This window comes from Anser cygnoides, chromosome 23 (genome assembly GCF_040182565.1).
Source record: "Anser cygnoides isolate HZ-2024a breed goose chromosome 23, Taihu_goose_T2T_genome, whole genome shotgun sequence".
Taxonomy (NCBI): domain Eukaryota; kingdom Metazoa; phylum Chordata; class Aves; order Anseriformes; family Anatidae; genus Anser; species Anser cygnoides.
In genome coordinates, this window is record NC_089895.1 from 547,830 (window position 1) to 563,681 (window position 15,852).

Sequence of the window (15,852 nt, forward strand, 5' to 3'; positions counted from 1 at the left end):
GCATGGGTGTGCGTGGGAAGAAAGAATTCAGGAAGAGAGGTTTTGTGGAATGGGTATTTAAAAGAGTGCGTAAATTGGAGGACGCGGAGATGTGCCCGGGTATAAATAGACCGTGCGCTCTAACGGGGCCGCTGCGGTGCAGCTGCAGCACGGGTCGGCAGCAGGAAGCGCTGCCTCCGGAGCCGGGCATCGCGTGCCACCCTCGCGTGCGGTCCTTCCGTGGCCGGGGCTGCCAGCACCTGCCAGTCGGGGCAGCGCTCGGCGTTAACCCGCCGAGGAAGCAGAGGAGGAATCCGAATAGCTTGAGGAGCAGTGGCAACGCCAGGAGAAGGAAAGGGAGGTCGCGCCTCTCAGGAGGCCTTTGAAGGTCGCGTTTTCTTTTCAAGCTGTAATTTTCCGAGGAGCCTCGGGAAGCTCGTCTTCCGACGGCCGGCGCGGTTCCTGGGGATCCGCGTGCCCCTTTCCTTTTGAACCCCCTCGCTGCTGCCCTGTTCTGTTCAGTTCGGTGTAAGCCCAGATCAGGTGACATGTGGCAGGCAGAAGGGAGAGGAAGAGTTTGGGATTATTTGAAAGCGAGTACCCAGATTAATGATATGTAATTAAGTAAATAGCTTAAGATGAATTTCAAGAAAAGTTCTGCTAAAAGGGAGAGTATTCGCTGAGCATATGGCGTAATGTGGGGTAAGGAACGACGGCCTCGATGCTTGCAGAGCTTTGTTCTGGACACAGCTGGGGAGATGATGCTTTGAAGAGGGACGGAGGAGCCTTATCGCTTCCCATTATCGTCAGATAGAGCGGCCGGGGAACGAGGGGAGTCCTGCAGTCAGTCATTTCAGAGGAGGCAATTGCAGCTCATAAAGGAACCAGTGAGACTGTGCGAAGCATAAACAATATTTATGTAAGTACGTTTCTGATACAAAAGCAAAAGACACGCTTATTTAAGGCATTTATTGCAAGTATAAAATAGTTCATAAATGAAAACTTAAAGAGATGTTGGTATTACTGTTTAATACACAAAATAACATGATGGATTAAAAAGGTGGTTTACACAAACACTTCATTGATCCACTTAAAATTTATATGTTTGACAAATGGCAATTCAGTTGTGAACATCGACTCCACATGTTGCAGGAAGGATCTTTATATTAGGCCATAAAATGTTGAAACAAGCTTAATAATGGCTTTTGCCTTAAAATCCTTCTGGCTATAAGTAATTACAGAAGGCGGCGAATCCTGCAGTATGGTTTGCATCTATTTACAAGAATAGGGCCGTGATGATGTTCCATTACAGAGCTCAGTAATTTTAGGCAGTGTCCTCACCATAAACCCTGCTGCTGCCATTTTACAAATATCTTTTAACGTGTTCTTTTATTTTTTTAAAGCATTTAACTAGTCAGTAGTATGTTCTTAATGTTGGAATTAAGGATTGGTGTAAAGATGACAAGGCTTTTTAAGGAATTCTTCACCTGCGTCTCTTAACTTCTGACCATATTTCTGGGTGCTCATGCCAGAAAAAAAGTTATTTATGTTTTTTCCCACTAAAATAACAGTAAACACAAAATACTGAAACAGCGACCCTGCGATCCTTTGTGACCTGTGATACACTCAGTGCTCTGCATTGTACTTTATTTTGACATCTAATCTCATTGCGCGAGACAAGCTGAAGCCATCTAAGAAAACCAGAATACAACCACTGCTTTAACACGAAGACTGTTCTTCTGGCGTTTGACTGATAAGCATGGTCCCCCCAGCAGGAATGTGCTAACAAAAAACTCCCAGCCAGACGAACAAAGCCCACATCCACCCCAGAACAAATTCTGTGCAAGGCAGGGGCTGTTGCATGCCCGGCAGCGTGCGTTTCTCAGGGCTGGAAGTGCCACGGGATGCAAGCAGCGGAAGGGTTACGAGAGGCTGAGCACTCATCGGGTTCTTCCTAAGCCTTTAAACATTTCCCAGGGTAGCTGAACCGTGGCTGGCTTTGATTTTTGTGATATTAATTGTCTGACGTTTCTTATTGGTAAGGCTGCGTGGCTATGATGTGTATAAGGTGCTAGATTTCTGTAGGACAGTCGGAGGAGTGAGGAAGGCAGGGACAGCAGGGGAAAACCAGCGTGAGCTCGGGGACTTAAGGGCTTGATCCTGCATATACACAGGGGATTGAGTTGTGGTTGCACGGGCAGCAGTGATCCTGGCTTTTCCAAAGTTTAGAATCATTTGTGTTGCAACTTGACTTTTCCTTGGATGAAGTTTGTTCGATTGTAATAAGTGTTTCGTCGCAGAGAGGGCGGGTGGCACTGTTTTGATCAGCATTTTTTGCTCTGTGCTTAACATGTGACACGTCACTTGGTAGGGCTTGTTGTTTTCAAAGGCTGTAGTGGCTCTTACTGGGTTTCCTTTCCTTGGCTTCTGAAAGGCAGCCTGTCAGGAGAGGAATTTATTTTGAAGGGAAAATTGATTCATGAAGTACACGCGAAACAAACGTGTTTGTGGTGGTGCCTGTTGCTGCGTTTGGGTGTAGCAAGCGGTTACTTTGGAGCAGAAAGTGGAGAGAAATGATTTGCAGAATTTCTTAACTGCGGAGCTTGTGCTGTGCTTTAATTCTCCTTCCGACAGGGAGCATCGAAGGGTTCCCAGCTCTGCAATCCCAGAACATTGCAGGGCCGCGGGATTTCTGTACGCAGCGAGCGGTAGGTGAATTTCTCTCTTTAGCTTACGCTCGCTTTCTCAGGACGCCAGCCCGCTTTGATTTTGCGCTGTGGGAGCTCGCTGAGCAGAGCGTGAGGCTGGCTCCTGCTCGTCTCCGGAGCGTGCGGTGCCGGAGCAGAGGGACCCCTGCAGCGGGGCCGTGCCGGCGGGAGGCAGTGCGCCTGGCAGAGGCAGCCCCGAGCCCAGCTCGCAGCAGGTAAGGGGGAGCGCGCCCCCCAAAAGGCCTCTCACCCTGTGCCGGGGGGAGGCAGGGAGCCAAGGAGGGGGTGCCGAGGATGTGCCAGCCAGCTGCTGCTTTCCCTTTTCACCTTTTAAGTTAGGCACGCGGTTTCTGAACCCGCGGAACTGGGTGCCTCTGCCGCTGGCACGTTCCCCTCCAGCCTTTTAACTGAACCTTAAATAGAGAAGGGGCGACGGGAGAGAGCTGCGCCCCTTTACCAGCTCCGTGCTGTCCGAATATCTCCCTGGGTGAAGGATTTTTTTTTTTTTTACAAATTCCTTGTACCAAAATGCTGAAAGAAGTGCTGAAGGCTTGAATTTGATGTGGTTTCTTGCCCTTCCGTAATCTCGCTCGAAAGCTTTATCTTGGCTTTTTCAATCGCTTAACGCACGGTTCTGGTGCAGGCGGGAACACGCATCGGGGTTGTGTAACCCCGGGGGTAGCGGGTGGAAGACTTGCCCCGTTTCTACGCGAGGATAAAAGTCATTAGTTCTGGAATGTTTTTGTGTACGTGTTTGCATACGTGCCCTTGGGTCCTTGCAGATATTTTTATTCGTGTGAGAAGATGCGTGCTTCTAACAGTAAGCTGGAAGCGAGGGAAGAGGCCGTCAGTGAATGCTAAGGATAAAATGGCTCTTAGCTGCTGAAAATGAGGTTAGGTGAGAAGCGCCGTTTGAGGGAAAATGAATCTATTTTGGAGAAAAAACAGAATGGTGTTGTTCCCCCCCCCACCCCCCTTTTTGGTCTTGGGAAGACCAGCGGAGCAGAGAAACTCGTGAACGCCTGTTCTGTGCCTTGTTACCTGTTTTCAGGCTGTTCATTGCCTGAGTGTAGAAGTGCACAAGATCTTGCAGTGTTTCGGTTTTGTGGCGTTATTAGAGCGAGAAGACAAGTGTTATACAAGGGGGAGATTTCTGCAAGAAATTCCTGCTGACTCTTGTTGAAGTGCTGTGCATTTGTCGGTGTCTCTGAATGCTCCAGCTGACAGGCGCTTCTGCTGTGGGTTTTTAATCGCCTTACAGAGGAGCCGCACGTTCTCACTGTCCTCAGCGTGTGGTTCTGGCTGCCTAATTAAAAGATACCATCCTCCTTTTACGGAGACTTTTGGTTTCGAGAAAAATTCCGCTTCGTTTCCAAATGGCATTACAATCTTTTGCCTGCCTTCTCCCACTGGGTCTTTAATAGCTCCTGAAATTCCCCAGCTTGTAATCGCTGCTGCAGCCAGATGGGGACTGGGTGGAACTCCCACTGCATCTGCGCCTGCCTTCGTTAATCTGCCAGAAGTATCTGATTTGCGTGGATTTTCATGTATGTATGTATTTCATGAGGTAGCGAGCCCTATCCAGCAACGAAGAGGTTGCAGAGTCGGAGCTAACTGCTGCCTGGCGCCCTTCTGACTCCCCTGGTTTCTGGCGCGATGCTGACGGAGGAGGGAGAGCTGTCGAGGGTCGCTCATCCCAGCGAAAGCACGAGAAGCAGAGGCTGTAGTTCTGCTGCACTAACCTGCCCGTTGCAGATGTGGCTGAAGAGGTTCCCCCTGCTCATCCGCCTGCTTTTCAGCACTCCTGCTCGCCTGCTTTGTCGCCAGCCTCGTCTTTGCTCCGTGCAGTAACGGAAGGATCCGTGAGGACGGCGTGAGGTTTGGGTTTAGCTTTGCTGTTCCGCCACCCCCGTCCCACCCTCCTGGTGTGAAGCAGATCGTTTCGGAGATGCGGCGTAGAGCACGGCTGCACAAATAGTTGAATCGGAGCAGCTGAAGAGGGTGACGTGGGTGGCAAGGATCTGGGGGGGAAGAGGAGGAGGGAACGCGCAGGATCCTCCTGAATTGGTTCTGACCGTGCCAGAATAGTAACATGAAAGAGCTGCCTGAATTATTCAACATATCCCTGTTTTATTTGTGCCGCGGTTATTTAAGCTCTGCAGTAGCCAGCCAGGCTGGATGATACCTTAACGCCTCGACTTGACCGCAGTTGATGAGGGCAGCAGGGGGACAGCGTCCACGTGGGTCACGCTGCATAGCAGGTTGGGGGGCTCTCAGCTGTGGCGAAGGGGGCCGAGTTCTCCAGGTAGTGAAAGAAGATGGGTGTCTCCAGAGCGTGATTCCCTGCCTCCGAAGCTGCACGTAGGCATGGATGTGACTGCTGCTGGATGAGGCTTCACTTCCCACCTGCCTGCTGCGACCCATTCACATCCCGTGGCGGAGGCTCCCATGCTGTCCTTCTTCACCCACTTCTCTGGGAAGGAAAAAAAAAAAACACAACCAAAACCCAGCCTCATTAGCACAAATCTGCTCATGATCGGTGCAGCTCCTCTGGCTCCTCTGGCTCGTTTCTCCTGAAAAGGCTCCAGGACAGTAACTGTTAGTGTGTGCCCCAGGGTGCAGCCCCGTAAGGGGAGGGAAGGTGACCACGGCTGCCCAGGGGCCGAAGCGTGGTTCTGGAGGCTTGGAGGGAAGCTGCAACCTTTTGGTCTGGCCCAGCTGTTGGCAGAGTGTGTGTCTGTAGGTGCCAGAAGTTAGGTGCTGCAAATAATCGCTTTCTCCATCCGTGGTGTCTCATTAAGGCTTAGTGGAACTTAAGGCATTTTTGTCTCTGTCGGTCTTGTGTCCAGGTCGAGTTCTTTACCAACAGGACTTAGAGGTCTTTTTTCAGTCTGTTGGGAATCAGCACCTTCCAGAAGTGATCTTAAATGGCTCCCCAAACTATGAAAATTCATCTAACTTGCTCACTCCACAGGGCAGCTCTCTTCCTGGGTGCAAAAAGCGAGGTTACTCTGCTCAAAGAAGATTATTTTCCCCTGGCTTATATAAGTTCTAAAATAAGAAAATAAATCCCAGCCTTCTTGAGGATGAAACAGGTTTTCCAAACTCGGGAACGATCCCTTTTGAAGTAGACATTGCTCAGTTAGTTGTCAGAACTGCCTCCAGATGGGAAATCTCAGCTGTGACAAAAGGGCAGCGGTTTAAGGCCGTGCCTCTGCCTTTATCAGAAGGTGGCTCGCAGTTACGCTGGGTATGGCGACAGCTGGTGCGCGGAGAAGTTGTGGGTTTTTGTTCTGCACCCCGCAGTGGGACACGTGGACCTTTCAGCACGAGCCCCGTGGCTCTTCCTCCTTGTCCAGTGTCAATGTAGAAAGAAGCTCAGCCTGGCAGACAGGACACTTCTATAGATAACAAACAGTATTTGTATTTTTAATTGCTACTTTAATAGCTTTTCCTAGGCATAGCGTGGTGCAAGCTAGTATCTTTTTCTAACGATGGTTGTCCCCAGTGCCCTCCCTTCGTGCTTTCACATCGCCCGTTGGGCGTCCCGGCCCTGGGGAGAGCCTGGCTGGGGCTGCTCAGGCTCACGCAGGGGCCAGCAAGTTCCTGGGTCACGGACTGGGGCTCTGATTGTAGATGTTCCTTTGTTGCTTCGGCTTGGCGTGTCTTGCGGTGGGTTTCTAGCCTTCCGCTCCCAAAGTTTTCCTTGAATCAGCAATGAGTGTAAGGTCTTTGGGGCGCAGGCTAGAAGTGGCGCATCGTCTCCATTTAAGCCTGCGACAAACCCTTCCGTCTTTTCACCAGAGTCAGGTTTTTGCATGTAATTTTGTTAATGTTCATGAAGCACTGTGTAGTTCTCCGTGTAAATAGTAACTCAAAGTATTATTCATCCTCCGCTCGAGAAGCTTAAATTCTAAGCAGCGCCTGCTCGTTCGGTCCTGTGATGCGAGAGCAGCTCCCACGGAAATCGGTGGGAGCCGTTTGTGTCTGCAGGGGCGGATAATCGGATCCGACGTGTCCGGGCCCAGAGGCAGCGAAGAGCCGTGGCGCTCTGCAGTGACGGCAGCCGCGAAGCCGCGTTCCCCCAGCTGCGGCCAGCGGTCGCATCTCGGCAGAAGGGAGCAGCACGCGTTGCCCACGTGAGTGCCCCCAAGCCCTGCCCGTTCAAGGGCAGGTTTCACTCCCGCGTTGGTAACCTTCCTTCTGGAGAGGCCAGCGGAGAAACGTGAGCAGCCTCCTCGCTGCTCTTGCCCTCCCGTACCCCAAATGTCCAGGAGCTGCAGGGAGGAAGAATTACGGTTTTCTCTCGGGATGGCTGTGGTTCATGGTTTTCACAAAGTCAGAGCATCTGGGATGTAAAGCCAGGAGACAGACGCTGAATATACTTGATAAAACCTCTTTATTTCATCAAATGATACCATTTATGCGTGAGTTGGCAAGTCTGCAAATTGAAGAGAAGCCTCAGACACTGCAAATAAATTCTTGCACTCATTAAAAAAAAAAAGAGATGTAGGCTGAGCACTGCCTTGGGAACCAGCGGTGCCAGATTCTTCTCTCTTGTTCTCTCAATCCGGTGCTGGCCGTGGGCGTGCTGTTTTACATCTGCCAGGCTTTAACGGGGACATTACCTAACGTGCGAAGGGGCTGTGGAGGTCAGAAGGCTGCCTTTTCTGTGCGTAATCCTATAACGCAGGCTTTTCATCTCACCTGTCACTGGAACGTTAAACTGCCATGTAACAAAATTAGGACGTCTTTAAAACAAAACTTTTCAGCCTGCTTGGTGAGGGCTGGCCTTTATCGAGCTGCGTTCAGCAGAGAAATAGCGAGTCGTGGTAGCTGTTCCTGCGCTGCCTGAGCTCTGGTCTAAGAGGAGGAGACTTGGCTGGGGAGTGCTGCAAATGGCCGACAACTGCAGAGCAGGTCACATCCGAACGGTCCAGCCTTCAGCCTTAACATTTCGTGTGTTTTAAGGAGGCAAGCAGGTGGGATTTCGATGCCTCGCTCACCATCGAGCCTCGTCAGCACTGGCGGTGTCGCTGCTGCGGTGTTGGTCCCTGCAGAGGTTTGGGCAGCAGTGTTTGTGCGGAGCTCAAGCTTGTAGCACGCGGGGAGGACTCTTGCAAGACAACCTGGAAGGTTAGCTTGAAAATCTAACTAATTTGCATTTTTTCTCATTTTATCTAAACTCAACAATGGTGGTGTTTTTGTTTTTTTTCTTCCCTCTTTGAGAAAGAAAGAAATGGGAAACCTAAGGGCTGTAACGCTTGAGCATCCGCCGTTATATTGACATGTGATTTCTGGCTTGTGTGCAAGAAGTTTATTCAATCAGGCTGTTGGCATTTTCCAGGAGGCTTGATGTATAAAATGTAAACAGGAAAAAAAGTGAAATCTGATATGGCTTTTACTGGAACACTTGTTGGAGAGTTGAGCGTGGCTTTCTTGTGACAGTGAGTGACTGGTATTGAGTAGACGTCTGCTGGACCTAAGGCATCAAGGTGTTAGCTAGGTTAGGAGGCTTTTTTTTATATACTTGCATCCCCTTATTTGCTTTATTCCACAATTGAAGTGGATTCTAGCTTTTTTGTTGGTTAAATAGTTGTTTTCCCTTATTTTCTTCCTGGATTCCCGCAATACCTTTCCAATTTGAGAAAACAACGGCAATTTGCCTTTACATAACATCAAAACTCAAAATCTACTTGCAAACCCCTTTTAGAAGCAGTTTTGGTGGGTGGATGAGGAAAGGAGTTGCTGGTTGAAGAGAGGCAAACAAGGAAACAATTATAACACAATTCCAGCACGGTTAGCAAAACAGGCTGTGCCTTTGTCAGAAAATGCCGTGCTGGTCAGCAGGGTTTGTCTCGCTGAATGTGGAGGGTTTGCGGGTTTGGGTTTTTTTCCCTTACTCTTTCAAAAAAGAAAGAAAAAAAAAACACACAACAAAAACCAAGCCAAAAAAACAAACCCCAACCAACTGGAGGTGGGGGATTCTCTTGACAGGACCAAGGCTTTGTAGATTGTTCGACGATTCGTTTGCTTGCGGGCGGCTCTCGCTCTGGTTGTCGGTGACATCTGTCCTGCGGACGCCCGTCCTCTCCGGGCAGGGCTGAGGGCTTGTGGCTGCCTGGCTGCGTGTGAGTGCCGGGGGGGTTTGGGTGTCTGCCCGGCCGCCGTGACCAACGGCGGGTTCCCTGTGTGTGTCTCCCGAAACATGCCCCCTCCATTGCTGTTGCTTTCCTTAACCTGCTGTGTTGCAGAATCCCCCGAGGTCCTGTTCAGCAGCCCCTCGAGGATCGGATCTTCACTCCGACCGTCTCCGCTGTGTACAGCACTGTGAGTATCTGCGCGGGGCCCTGTCCGCCTCCTGTCGCTTTGGTAGGCAGCGTGCTTTCCGAACGCAAGGGAATTATATGTATTTAAAAAAAAAAAGTCCACGTTTTTTCACCTCCTAAAATAAATGACGGTGGACAAGGACCATTTTTCGTGCATGTCAGTAGGAAGGCAAAATGTCTTTAGGATTTTGGGGTCCATTCCTCTTCTGTTAAGTGTCTAGTTGTATTTAGCAGATGTAAGGGTGAGGTTGCCTAAACTGAGTTGCACTTGAATGAAAATGTTACTGGATGCGTTTTCAGCCTGTTGGCTCCATCTTCTCTGCCTTCTGCTTCTTGAAGACTGTCCTGTTGGAGTGTGGTAGCGGCTGCGCGTTTCTACGAGTATCTTATCAGAAAAACAATCAAGAAGAGATTTGTTTTTCACATTAAATGTTCCATTTAAAGTTACACAGAGAAAGGAATGTTTTGAGAGTAGACTGAATATCTGGGATAGGTGCTTTTGGCTCACTGTCCTACGTGTTTGTTTATAAAGCTTGATTATCGAGGAAATTTAGCTTAGAAATGTAGTGATGTTTATTTGTGAGCATATGATACCATTTTCCTTTTATTCATTTCTTTTTTTTTCAAATGGTAATATCTGGAAGCCCGGTGTTATTTATAAGCTTTGCTAAATCAGCACAGCCATGGGAAAGCAGTGTTTTGCTTTTCTGGTGGGATACTGCAAATATTTTTAATGCCAAAAACCACTTTTAAGCTGCTCTTTTAATTATTTGGAAAACAGGAAGAAAAGCTGTAGATGCGAGAAACTCACTGTGTTTCGTGCGGTTAACATAAGCTGCTTACAGGAAAACAGAAGCTGCCGCACAAGGCTTTCTCCTTCCCCTCGTTCTCCTCAGTGACCAGCGAGGGGTTCTCGGCTCCGGGTCCTCCGCGAGGACCTTTGGCCCTGTCCTCTTCGGGCTGCGGGGACGAGCTCGGTGCCGGCCTCTGCCACCCGTCTGCCCGGGGCCAGGCCGAGCCCCGCAGGGCCTGGGGACAGACCCCCGCAGGTGAGCAGGAGAGGCCGGGTGCGGCTCGGAGGAGGGTTCCCGGCTCCGAGGCCCGTGCCCTCTCCAGCAGGCTCGAGCTGCCGACTGCTTTTTGGCCTTCGCTAGCGCCTCGCGGGCGCTCTGTGCTCGATACCGGAACCAAACCCGCGTGCCTGTGCGTGTGCGTAACGCGTGTGAACCGGCCGAAAGCGCAGGCCATAAACGTGCAAACGCCGGTAATAAATCGCTCCGTATTATCCTTTATATGCCCCGCACAACACTTAAAAACCACTTTAAAAATATCTGAATCCCATTTTGGGGAAAAAAGATTTATTTTTTCAGTTCTTTCCTCTGTGAAGATATAATTCAGTTGCCTGTGGGAAAATATGACTGTAAAAATTTAAATTGATGTAAAATATAAAAGTAACTGTGAAGAATGACCTAAAATAGCTTTTCGGCGTGGAAAAATATCACTCCTTATATGTTACAAGAATAGAAGCCACGGCTGGGAATATCTTGGTTTATGCTTCAAGAAAACACGAGTTTGAAAGAAAATTCCCTGTTTTAGGGAAAGGAGAGAAATTTCGCAGCTATGTTCCGTTTGAGCTTTTATTTGCAGCCCTTGGCAGGTTGCAAATCTCAAGTAAGTCCTAGAAAAGCTGAATTAGGCTGGAGGAGGCACATGGTCAGAGGTATTCAAGAAATTCATTCATCACAGCTCTCTGCACTTGATTTCATGAGTAACGCTGTCATGAATTTCAGGTCTGGGTTTGCAACATCGGTTATTTTCAGTTGAATTTATGTATATACATGGCATGTTACAAAAGTCCTGTAACACAGAGGTATGCACGGGCAGCACCTTTTATACCCAGAAACGCTTTTTAACTTCCACGTTTTGCGGCTCGGCCACCGTATGTGGTTTCTGCGCAGTTCTCGGCGCGGGGATTTGGCGGCGCACCGCTGCCTTCGGAGCCCGTCTGGTGCCTGATGCCACGCGGTGGCTCTGGGCTGACCCGGTGCTCTTCTGGCCCGTTCTGTGCATCGTGCGTGGGATGGGAGGACGAGTCATTGAAGATAAGGGCAGCCCACAGACGAAACTGCTATTTTTAGGCAGATAAAAATGAGAAGTAATTCAGCTATCCCTTCCGTGCCTGTGTAGATTTCCCTTCCACGCGCGTGTAGTACCAGGACCTCACTCCCGTTCGTGAGCTCTTTTTTCCAAAACTGTGCTGCTTGCCAAAAAATGGGAATGGAAGATCTCAAGGCTTTCACTATATGCCCCAGTAATATCCCCCGAAATACTACCAGAGGAGCACGTTTTCCTGGAGGGCAGAGGGCAGCGGGGAGGAGCAGGCCAGGCGAGGTTTGTCAGGTGCAGTGTCGGAGAACTCGGAGATGCTCAAAACTCTCAACAAAATGTTGGTAGCACCTCTTTTCCAATGAAATTGTACTGATGCTAGAAAGAAAAACACCTTATCTTGCGAGCTGTTATCTTCATTTATTTTTTATAGTATAATGTAGAAAATCCTGGTACTGGGCAGGGTTTTTTGTGTTGTTTTTTTTTTCTTGAAATCCAGCAGTAGAATTGTTTTAAAGCAGATCATCCTCAGAAATACTTGTCTCAGTGAATTAAGCTCATAGTAGTAAGTTCCCCTCATCAATAATGGAGAATGCTGCATCATAAGAGCTACTTTTGAACCTAAAGATTTGGGTTTCTTCCTCTAAGCAGCTTCCTTCCTGGTGCTTCCAAACCCCGTATGCTGCAGGGAGTTATGGCACTTACTCCTACCTCTGCTCTAAGGTCCCAAACCTGTGGACTCCAGAAAGCGGAATGGCAGAAGACTGAAATTTTCTTTCTGTCGTAAAACGTTTCCCTGGCTAAATCTGGCTGTTTTGGCTTGGAGTTTGGGGGGAAACACATTGCTGTATAACAGAAAGGGAACTTGTAGCAACGGTGATCTTAAATGTCATAGGCCACCCTGCATGGCTGCACCCGGGGTCCTGGGGACTGATTTCTGTTGGAAACGAAATGAATATGGACTAACGATTAGAAGCAGACGTGCTCTTCAAATTCAGCATGAGGCACGAGCTGGGGATGAGCTGAGAAAACAGCTGAGTTAGTGGGCACCCAGCGCTCCCACCAACAAGCTGCTGGGGCAGACGACGGCGGAGGTTGGTCCCTGCCTCGGTAACACGCTGAAGCTCGGTCCAAAAGTACTTCGGGATAAACTTCTGTAAGCTGACTCCTGGATGTGAGCTGATTGGAAGTGTTAGTTCGATGTACCTGTGGCTTTGGAGAGGAGCGCCTGTCCGTTGCTTGGCTGTAGGCTTGAGCAGCTTCTGCAGCGTTGCTAGATCCAACGTTGGCTTAAGTTTTCTGTATTAACTGCAGCCTCTTTGGAGCAGCATCGTGTCATTGCCCAAGGTGTCAAGGAACCGACTTGCCCCAAACTTTCCACTACAGTATGAGAATGGTATCATCTTCTGTCGGTGGCAGCCAGCTGTACAGCAGCCTGTCTCTGCAGACAGAAAAGCCCTGAATGCTGCCGTGCTCAGGGAGCACGCTGCGAGGGGAGTGCTGCTTCCTTGAGAAGCCCAGGCTGAGTTTCCAGGTGGGTTATTCATGCCTGGTGCTGATGTGAACACCTGCAGTTGTTCAGGAAGGGAGAAAAATCCAGCACTGTGAAGGAGGCTGAATTCAGGTGCTAGGTAAGGCTTGTCTCCCTCGCTTGGGTGCTCCTTTGGTTGCTTGTCTGCCCCGGGAGCCCGCTGCTAATTTCACACCCCGCAGAGGTGCTGTGGTTCGCCCCGTGTCCTTTAAAGGGATATTCCTGCGCAGGAGAGAATCCCATAGAAAAGAGATTACAGAGGATTAACTGCTCCAGCCTCCGTGTGCCGACCTGGGCCAGGAGGCCGCCCCGTTCCGTGCCCGGCCGCGGAGGAGGGATGCTCAGTTCCTTGGGTGCCGACAGCACTTCTTGGGGGCTGGTTGCACCGGCTCAAGCAAATAGGTTGGATGCTGGAAGCAAAGAGTTTGTCTGAGTCTGAACTTTTTTTTTTTTTTAAATTTGGGGAAAAGAGCGGTAGTTAATGATAAACGATCGTTGTATCGTGGCAAGGCAGTCCCTGTAATCTAGGGGTGTTTGTAGTGTGCCCCATCCATTCTGGTCTTACCTGAGGGTTTCCTGGATGTGACAATGTACCTGAAATTATGTACGTAGAGAGAGAAGAATAATCCCAAACTGGTGAAAATTTGTGCTGAAAACAAAAGATTTAAACCCAAAAGGAAAAGAGAGAGTCCCAGCCTGAGCTTTACTTCGTTTCATTTTTATTTCTTTTAAAACATAGGATTAAGGCTTCTGAAAAATTAAAGTTATAGATAGCCTCATATTACTCAGTAAAGGAAAACAGGAAGTGATGCCCCAGCAAATGAATATGCAATTTTGTGTATCCACCTTTAGGAAAATAACTTCATCTCTGGATTTAAGAAGGATATTTGCTTCCGCAATAATCTCAGACCGAGTTTGTTTTGCAGAATCCCACTTGATAAACAGAAAACTAAACCCCAGGCACTGTGGTGTCAGGCACCCCAGAACAGAAGGAATGCACTCATACACTCTCCATTCGCCCCCCCTTTAGTTAGTGAATGAACACAGAAATTCAGCAAGTTCATCTTTTTACTACATTTCGCGTTTCCTACAGCTCCCTTGCTGCAGCTGGCCGGGAGGACGCTGCTCCTGCCCGTGCTGGAAGCGCAGCCCACCACCTCTGTGCGTGCACGACGCCAGGCCCGGTGAGCTTAGCGGTAGGAAGTGCTCGCAGGTCAGTGGTAGCCTCCCATCAGACACTGTCCCAGGGTGTTGCTGCCCAGGTATCATAATGGCATGGTTTTTGATCGTTTTGTTACCGTAATTAGGCTTTCAAGCGATCTTTATAGGTCCAGACCCGTGCCTGTAGCGTATCTGCTACTTGTCTGCTGTTTGATTCCACGAGGGTGTTTCGCGGCCCATCGCTCAAGCAGCCGCACAGCTTTCTTTTTGGTTTGGCTTCCAAGTCTCATGCTCAGTTCAGAAGAGCATTCCTGCAGACTTTAATTAACCTCCAACCTCGGTTATTTGCATGCAGCTGCTTTAATATCCGAGGAGGGCTGTTGAATGCTCACGCTGTCCCGGGATGTTTACTTACCGGTGCCCCCGTCCCCCTCATCAGACATCCGTGAGGATTTGCACTGGCTGCTTTGTGACGAAGGGCCAGGTACGCGTGCTGTTGGAGATCAGAGGATTTCGGGTGGCTCTGGCCTTAGGTGCAGTAGTGTGAGCACTTGTAAGCGCAGGGAGATGAGAGCTGACGGCGTTTGAAGCACCACAGCTGTCGCAAAGTAAGCTCTGCTTCTTCACAAGTGCACAGCGGCGTTCAAGGAGACATCTTGGGGATGGGCTCGAGCTGCCGGTGGGGCTGCTTGTGTGAATGATTTCCTTACGGTCTGTGTTGCCTTTGCTTCCATATCCCACCCTTAACTGCATTTTTCCAATATCCGTCTTGTTACGTAGTCACTTTTAAGCACTGACTTGTGCTCTGTTGACATGACGAGTCCTTCAAGGCTGTCTTAGGTGTCACGTAAGGGATTTTGGTTTTCCTGGGGACAGAACGTGGATGGTTTTGTGATGCTCTCTGTAGCGCTGGTTTTGATTCAGCTGACGGAGGCTGTTGCTCATGCACCTGCCTGTCTGTGTCAGCCAAAACTGAGATGATTCCTCTCCGGGGAAGGGAAGGATCCAGCTGGGGACGGAGGACGAGGTGCTCTTCCTCGACCCGCCCTTTTCTCTGATGGGCGCAGGGCTGCTGTAAATCTCCCCCACTGAATGCTTCTGGGCTGCTTCCAAGCCTCGAGAAATTGCACATTATCATTCTTGTTGATGGTGCAGCTGTTTTAGTGTTTTAGGTACTGTTAAAAAAAAAAAAAAGGCATTGATATTTGGAATATAATAACATGGCTTGGAAAAGCGTTCGGTTGAACTCTGTGACTTCTGCTCTCGTGCTGTGCTGTCTTGGAGCTTGGTGCTAACGCTCAGCAGAGATGGAGGCAGCACTTTTCTGCCTTTCCTGGTACATCTGCTGCTAGCTGAGGCTGGGCAGCGTGCATGCGTGTGAGAGGTGCGCACACAATTACCCACGCAGCGTCAACGTCCCCTCCTGAGCATTGCCTGTGGCGTGCTTTTACGTGCCTGGAACTAAACGAGTGCTTTTCAACAAGCAAAGCACAGGTGTGAGAAGCCGGTGGATGAGCGAGTCAGGGACTTCCACACCGTGAACATTAACCAAATCCACAGAAACTTGCGTTGAACCGCTGCGAGTATGACGCCCAATGGCTATGTGGTTCTTTCTTTTGCTTTGATTCTCCCTTTCTTGCTGTAGTGACTGTATAACCTACGTATTAAATATTTCCATCAGGGAGATAGCACAGTGGAGCAAGTACATGTGCCACGAACGTATTCTCCAACATCTTGCTTAGTGTGTTTCAGTTAGTAGTTTTGATCGAGATAGCAGATAAGTGTATACAAGAATTACATTGGTATTTCATTCTTTGCTGGCGGCACACCCTTCAGATGACGAGGCCTCTGGGGGCAGTCCTTCAGAACCTTTTGGAGGGAAGCATGTGGATTTTTCCCTTATTTTGTCTTTTGGGTCACTGGTAATGTGTATCCCTTTGCAAAAGCACAGTATTGTTCGATATGGCGATAATGGAAGATCAGAAAATTGCAGGCCTGGAGTCGAAGGGATGTTGCAAAGCAAGGCCACAGCAGTGAA

The 15,852-nt window shown here is 49.3% G+C and overlaps 1 protein-coding gene across 17 annotated transcripts in view; it reads left to right on the top strand.

Moving 5' to 3' along the window:
* Window positions 1-15,852, top strand: part of EIF4G3 (eukaryotic translation initiation factor 4 gamma 3) — a 154,878-nt gene that overhangs the window by 35,950 nt on the left and 103,076 nt on the right. For all 17 annotated transcript variants that reach the window (XR_010826314.1, XM_066981955.1, XM_066981957.1 and 14 more), the window contains exon 2: window positions 8,942-9,017. Coding sequence is in view for 16 of the 17 variants with exons in the window: in XM_066981955.1 (XP_066838056.1) it covers window positions 8,942-9,017 (76 nt within the window). In the remaining variant the exon portion in view is untranslated. The remainder of the gene's footprint in view (window positions 1-8,941; window positions 9,018-15,852) is intronic.